This window comes from Catharus ustulatus, chromosome 23, assembly GCF_009819885.2.
Source record: "Catharus ustulatus isolate bCatUst1 chromosome 23, bCatUst1.pri.v2, whole genome shotgun sequence".
Lineage (NCBI taxonomy): Eukaryota > Metazoa > Chordata > Aves > Passeriformes > Turdidae > Catharus > Catharus ustulatus.
In genome coordinates, this window is record NC_046243.1 from 5107007 (window position 1) to 5113006 (window position 6000).

A 6000-nucleotide genomic window follows, 5' to 3' on the forward strand; every position below is an offset into this window, starting at 1 on the left:
CCGCCGGCTAATTAAGCAGCAGCTCCCTATAATGCAAAAGCCTTTTCTTTGCCGATAAGACCCATTTATAATGGGCTGAGCGGTCGCAGGCTGAGTGCTGGGGGGAAACAATTGGAAAGCATGCTGCTGGTGGGGTTGGGTTTTAAAAATAGACATGAAGGGTTTGCTCCTGGGCTTTTTTATTTTTTTCCCCTCTTTTTTAATAAAAAAGAGAAGAAAGCAGCTCAGAGCTGCAATGAGAGTTCCCCATGGCCTAGAGGAAGAGCAGGGCTCTGAGGACAGCACCGAGCATCCCGTGAGCCCAGCAGGAATGCTTCAAAGCAGGGAGCATGGCAATGGATCAGGCTCACAAGCCAAGTCATCCCCAGAGACAGAGTGGGAAACTATCCTGAGGCAGGGAGGGAGGGAGGAAATGGAACAGGGCTGCAGATGCTGTCCTTGCCACAGCCAGTGCATGGCCACGCATGGCACAGGGATGGCAGCAGCGTGTGCTGCTGCTCTGCGCGTCTCCAGCACTGCGCTGGGCTCCAGCCAGGCCCTGCCACTGCTGAGGCTGGGACTTGCACCCAGACCTGGCACCACTCATGGCCCCTCTCCACCCAGGACTGGCCCCACAGGAAGAGCCTCGACCGAGTGGCCTGACCCTGCCACCACAAGGGTCAGGTCCCGCCGGGATAACGCCCGAGAACACGCAGAGGTGCTGCCAGGGAATAACTCCGGGGGCCATTTGCTGGCACCTGGATGCCAGCCCAGGAGATAGGGTCTGGGAGAGGGGCCAGGACAGCCGGGTGCCAGCCCCCAAGATAGGGTGCTGGGTTGGGAGCCAGGGTTCCTGCCTGCTCCTTCCTTTTGCTTCCAGTGGTTCTCCTCCAACTGGCTGTGCGGGAGATGCCAGCAGTGGGCTGTGCACAGGCCAAGCCCACATCAATGCAATCTAAAGCAATGGGCAAGCCCCACAGGTTTAAAAAAGGAAACACTTCATGTTTTTAACCTCCCATGAGCACTGGACCTGCATTTCCCCGCCCCTGGGAGCCCTGGCCACTGATGTTTTGCAGCATCAAGCACTAAATATTTATTTAACTTCCTGCCGTATTAGAACTAATCACTCGTATTTTCCATCAAAGCTTCATTTTCATCTTAACGTAATTCCATCTGTGCACGCACAGCCGCATCCTGCTCGCTGGAAAGGGAGCTCTGAGGCCATGGCTGCACCCACTCCCAGCAGAGATGGGGGGTCTGTCTCTTCTCATCTTGGAGCACAGACTGGGACACCTGTGTCCCAGCCTGGCTTCTCCATGGGCTTCCCACGGGATTCTCATTCCTGCTGCAGGGATCCCACAAGCAATGACATAGTTTGTCCAAGGAGCTCTGAGCCATCCCCAAGGGCTCACAAATGACCTGATTCCTAAATAATCTGGCAACAGCCTCTACCGCTCCAGGTCCCCATGTGCTCCATGGCAGCAGAGATGCCTCCATCCCAGCAGGAGCCACTGTGGATCTGCTCTCAGCAAAGCCCTGAGCCTGGGTGCAATCCTGATGCCCTGGTAGCATCAGATCCTGTTTGCCTCCCACCATGGGCTTCTCACAGCCCAAAGGCAGGGCAGGTCACACCGCCCACCGCGGGATCAGCCCACTCTTACTGTCTTTGCGGTAGTAGAGGATCTCGAGCTTGCACTCCTCGGAGCCGAGCAGGGCCTGGGTGAGCTGGGCAATGGAGCTCTTGGTGGTGTCGGGGCCGGTGAGGAAGTCGCAGGTGCAGGGCTGCTGCATCACCTCCACGCGGGAGTAGCCGAACATCTCACAGAAGCCGTCGTTGCAGTAGATGATGGCACAGTTCTCCATCTGGGCGTTGGCAATGAGGAACTTGCGGTCTGCAGGGAGGCAGGAGAGCACGAGGCTTAGAGGGGTGCTGGGGACCCACAGGGACTGGGGACAGCCTGGGTCAGGGGGCAGTGTCACCCACTGTGGGGCTTGTGCAGGGACAGGCACCCTGGGGACACTGGTGACAGGTCTGGGGGGAGAGTGGCTGACCTCAGCCCACACCGTCCCAGGTGCTGCTCTGCTCTTCAAAAACAGAAAGCGTCCCCAGTTCTATGGGAATTTGTGACTGTGGGGAAAGGGGTATCCGAAGAGGGGTTTCTCAGTAGAGGCAGTTTTGCTGGGATTGGCCAATCCTGCAGCCTTGACATCTCACCACTGGCATGTGGGGACTCTGCTGTCTAAGGAGCAATCTGTCCCTGACCGGCACTGCAGGCAGAGGGGAGAGCCGCAGCCTCTGTCCCTTCTCAGGAGCTTATCAGGGACCTGAGTTATCTCAGACACTTTCCACCCTTGCTCAGATTTGACTGAAGTCAGGCAAGGGGCAAGAGGAGGAGTGAGTGTGAGGCTTGGCTTCATGGGAAGCAGGGGTGAAACCCATCACATTAATGATTCTCCTCATGCTTTATATAATAAGTGTGCCTTCGGGCTGAAGGTGAAACCCAGACCCCATTGTGGCCCCTGTGCTCGAAACATAAAGTGTTCAAGTGAAGGAAAGGGGAAACTGAGGCAGGGAGTGGTGCTGCCCCGTTCCAGCAGCCACCTAGGCTGGGCTAGGGCCAGACTTGCTGCCTTGCCAGGGTGTGTGGCAATGCCGCACAGCCCACGTCATCCAGCCCACATGGAGCCACTTCCATTCTTATCTCTGATTTGGTTTGATTTTTTTTTTTTTTAAGGATATCGGGGAGTGCCGGGTGCTGGGACAGGTTTGCTGGGATGCGATAGGGGGCTGGATGCTAACGTGGTGGATGCCATGTGCCCCCCAGCACCATCTCCCTCAGCATTTGGCATTAGCTCTGGGCTGGAGCTGAAGGGAAGTCTGAGCAGAGGGTCCATTTGGAGGCTGCCTCCCAGCCCAGACCCCAATTAATCTCCTGGATTACCCAGGAATGGCATCTGCAGCTTGCGTGCTCCAGAACCCTGCTGTGCTCCAGCCTCACTGGGAATTTCACCCAAATGCAAGAGAAACCTCTGCACAGCTGCAGCACCGAGCACCGGGATCCAGTGGGGTGGGAGGACCCCTCCCAGGCACATCAGAGCTCTCCCCAACGGCATCTGCAGAGCCCCAGCTCTGCAGGATGCTTCCCAGTAAAACCAGTATCCCCAGGGATGCTGCACAAGTCTCCTGCTTCATTCCACCCTCTGAGAGCCCCTTGGTGGGGGCTCCCATTCCGGCACCTTTCCCTTTCCCACACAGGGCTGATGCTGGTGCCGATGCTGCAAACAGCACAAACCACCACAGACAAATGTTTCCCAGTTCCTTCTTCCCGACCCTTCTATATCCAAATTGCTTTGCCAGCTGGAAGATAGCACAAGGAGGAGACCTTCTCCCAAAGCCCTTCTCCTGGGGCACACTCCCCACCGGTGATGAACAGTTTCCCCACCCAGTATCAGCTCCATGGACTGGATCCAGTCTGGATCCTGGCTGGGCTGGCGCAGGACAGAATTTACAGGGCTGGCAGGGCGCCGGAGCAAGCTGTGCTGAGCACAGGGATGTGACCAAGACCAGGATGGGAAGGAGCTGCAGAGCCAGGTCTCCTTGGGGGTTTTTTCACCCCCGATTTGCTTTCAGCCCTGCCCTCACCTGCAGATTTTCCCTTGGTCCCACAGTACCCAGGCTCTGCACCAGCCCTGGCAGGGAAGAGCTGGGCCCCTCTGGCGGCAACGGGGACTCACCAGGAGCAGCTACACCCATGGGAGCTGCGGTGTGGGGGGTGAAGGCACCCACGGGCACGGAAAAACTCACTGCCTGCAGCAAAGATGTATTAGGTGTGCTGGTTTGGTGTCTCCCAACACCTGTCACAGCACGAAACTGCCGCGGGGGAGCGCGGGGTGATGTTTCGGCAGAAGCCAGCTGGTGCCCGACATGGCTGGCAGGGAGCGGGCAGGGAGCGGGCAGGGAGCGGGCAGGGAGCGGGCAGGGAGCGGGCAGGCAGTGGGAACGGGGGCCTGGCTGCCTCCTCGCTGTCACCGCGTGGCCCCGCTGCTCCCCAGCCGCCGCTTCCCAGGGGGAACTGATAGGAGCCAGGGACAGTTTTTCTCACTTTCCATCCCCAGGGTCACGTCAGTCACTGCCAGGCCAGGCAGCGCAGATCCGGCAGGGATGGCGGGGCCAGGGAATTTGCCCACTCGGGAAAGTTGGACACCAGAGAAAACCCACAGTGAGCCGGGGCAGTGGGGGCTGCACAGCCCTGGCACTCCACGGCAGCCCCCCGAGCTCAGTTTTTGGGGGACCCCAGTCCCCATGTGTCCTCCTGTCATCCCCAGCACTGTAGGGGGGACCCAGCCCCTTTGGGGTGCCCAGAGAGTGGGAGTGCAGCCCCGGCGCCCCCACCCAGCCACACACAAACCCCAGTGCTCCCCGATGTACACGGACTCTTCGCTGTATTTGACACGAAACCAGCCCGAAAATTCATATAAACGGATTACTCGGAGCAACAGCAAATGGCAACATTTCACCAGGGACGGCGGCCGCCGAGAGCGCAGAGTTGAAGGCAAACAGGCAGCGAGCCCGACTGCGCTGGGGTGCCCCCTGTCCCCCAGCCCTGCCGGGCGGGACCCCCTCCCGGCAGCCGGGGCGCACCGGCCCGGCCCGGGGACCGGGGGGGTCGCAGCGTCCCCAGCCCCCGGGGAAACACCGAGGCTGGGATAGCTCGTCCCGCTGTGTCGCCCTGTCTATAAATACCCGCGGGGACACTGCCTGGCTGTCGCCCACCCCTCTCCCCCCTCGGGAGGTCACAGGGGCGCCTCCGTGCCCCCGGGGACACCCTCCCGCCTTCCCCCCTCCTCTCCCCGCTGTGCCTCGAAGTTGGGGGGCCGCCCCGGCCGCGGGGGGAGCGGAGCGGCACCGGAGGGTGCGGTACTCACTTTGTCCTTCAAATTTGCGAATGATGGTGTCCAGGTAGGTGTTTTGGGGGGCCACATGGCCCCGGCGCACCGGCATCGCTCCGCTGCGCTCTGCGCGCCCCGAGAGCAGCGGAACTTACGGCGGGCGCGGCGGGGAGCGCGGCCCGGCCCCGGAGCGGCGCGGCACGGCCCGGCACGGCGCGGCCCCGCTCCGCCTCACCCGAGGGCTGACCGAGCTCTGGAGCCCAGGCGGCCCGGGGCTCCCATGCTCCCGGTGGCCGGAAGGGGGAACCCCTCCGCCCGCCCTGCCGCGCCCGGCCCCGGGCGGGGGCGGCCGGGGAGGATGAGGATGGGAGGGGGAGGCGGGGGAGAGAGGGGGGAGGACCCGCTCGAAAGAGGGAGAAAATAATAGAATAAAATAATAAGAGTAGAAATCCCCAAAGTGCTTAGTCACCGCTGCCCCGGCCAGCCGGAGGCTCCGGGGGAGCCGTCAGCAGCAACAGCTGCCGGCCGGGGAGCGCGCACCCCCCGGCGCCCCCGGGGCTCCCCGGGACCCCCCGGCATCCCCGGCACCCGCACCCGCACCCGCCCCGCCCGGCAGCGGCCCCCGGCGGGGGGGTCCGGGAGGGCGGGGAGCAGGTGGGTGCTGGGGGTGCGGGGCTGGGGTCCCTGAGGCGCTGGGGAGGGGCTGCTGAGAGGTGAAGGAGGGTTTGGGGCGCTGGGACGGGGAAGGATTAGGGGGTGGAGAGAGAGTCCCTATGGGGCTGGGATGGGGGTGCTTGGAGGAGATGGGGATGAGGTCCTTGGGGTGCTGGTAAAGGATGTCCTGGAGGGTTGGGGTGTTGGGACTGGGGGCTGTGCTGAGGAGGTGGGGATTTGATGAGAGTGCAGCTGGAGGGTGCTGGGGGTGCTGGAGGAAGGGGTGCTGGAGAGGGGTGCTGGAGGAGGAGGAGGCGCTGGGGGTGCCGGGAGCTGACGGGTGGGGATGGTGAAGGAGAATGGTGGAGGAGGGAGCGATGAGGAGCGCTGGGGTGCTGGGGGTGGCAGAGGAGGGGATGCCGGGGTGCAGGGGTGGTGAATGGAGGGGGGCGTGCAGGTGATGCTGAGGTGCACGGG

General features: G+C 62.0%; 1 protein-coding gene across 2 annotated transcripts in view; it reads right to left on the reverse strand.

The window, feature by feature from the left end:
- KCNH6 (potassium voltage-gated channel subfamily H member 6) overlaps nt 1-5043 on the reverse strand; it is a 30708-nt gene extending 25665 nt beyond the window's left edge. For both annotated transcript variants that reach the window (XM_033078959.1, XM_033078958.1), the window contains exons 1-2: nt 4906-5043; nt 1641-1871 (exon numbers count right to left, since the gene is read on the reverse strand). In XM_033078959.1, the coding sequence (XP_032934850.1) occupies nt 1641-1871; nt 4906-4981 (307 nt within the window). In that variant the 5' untranslated portion in view covers nt 4982-5043. The remainder of the gene's footprint in view (nt 1-1640; nt 1872-4905) is intronic.
- Between the last annotated feature and the right edge of the window lie 957 nt (nt 5044-6000).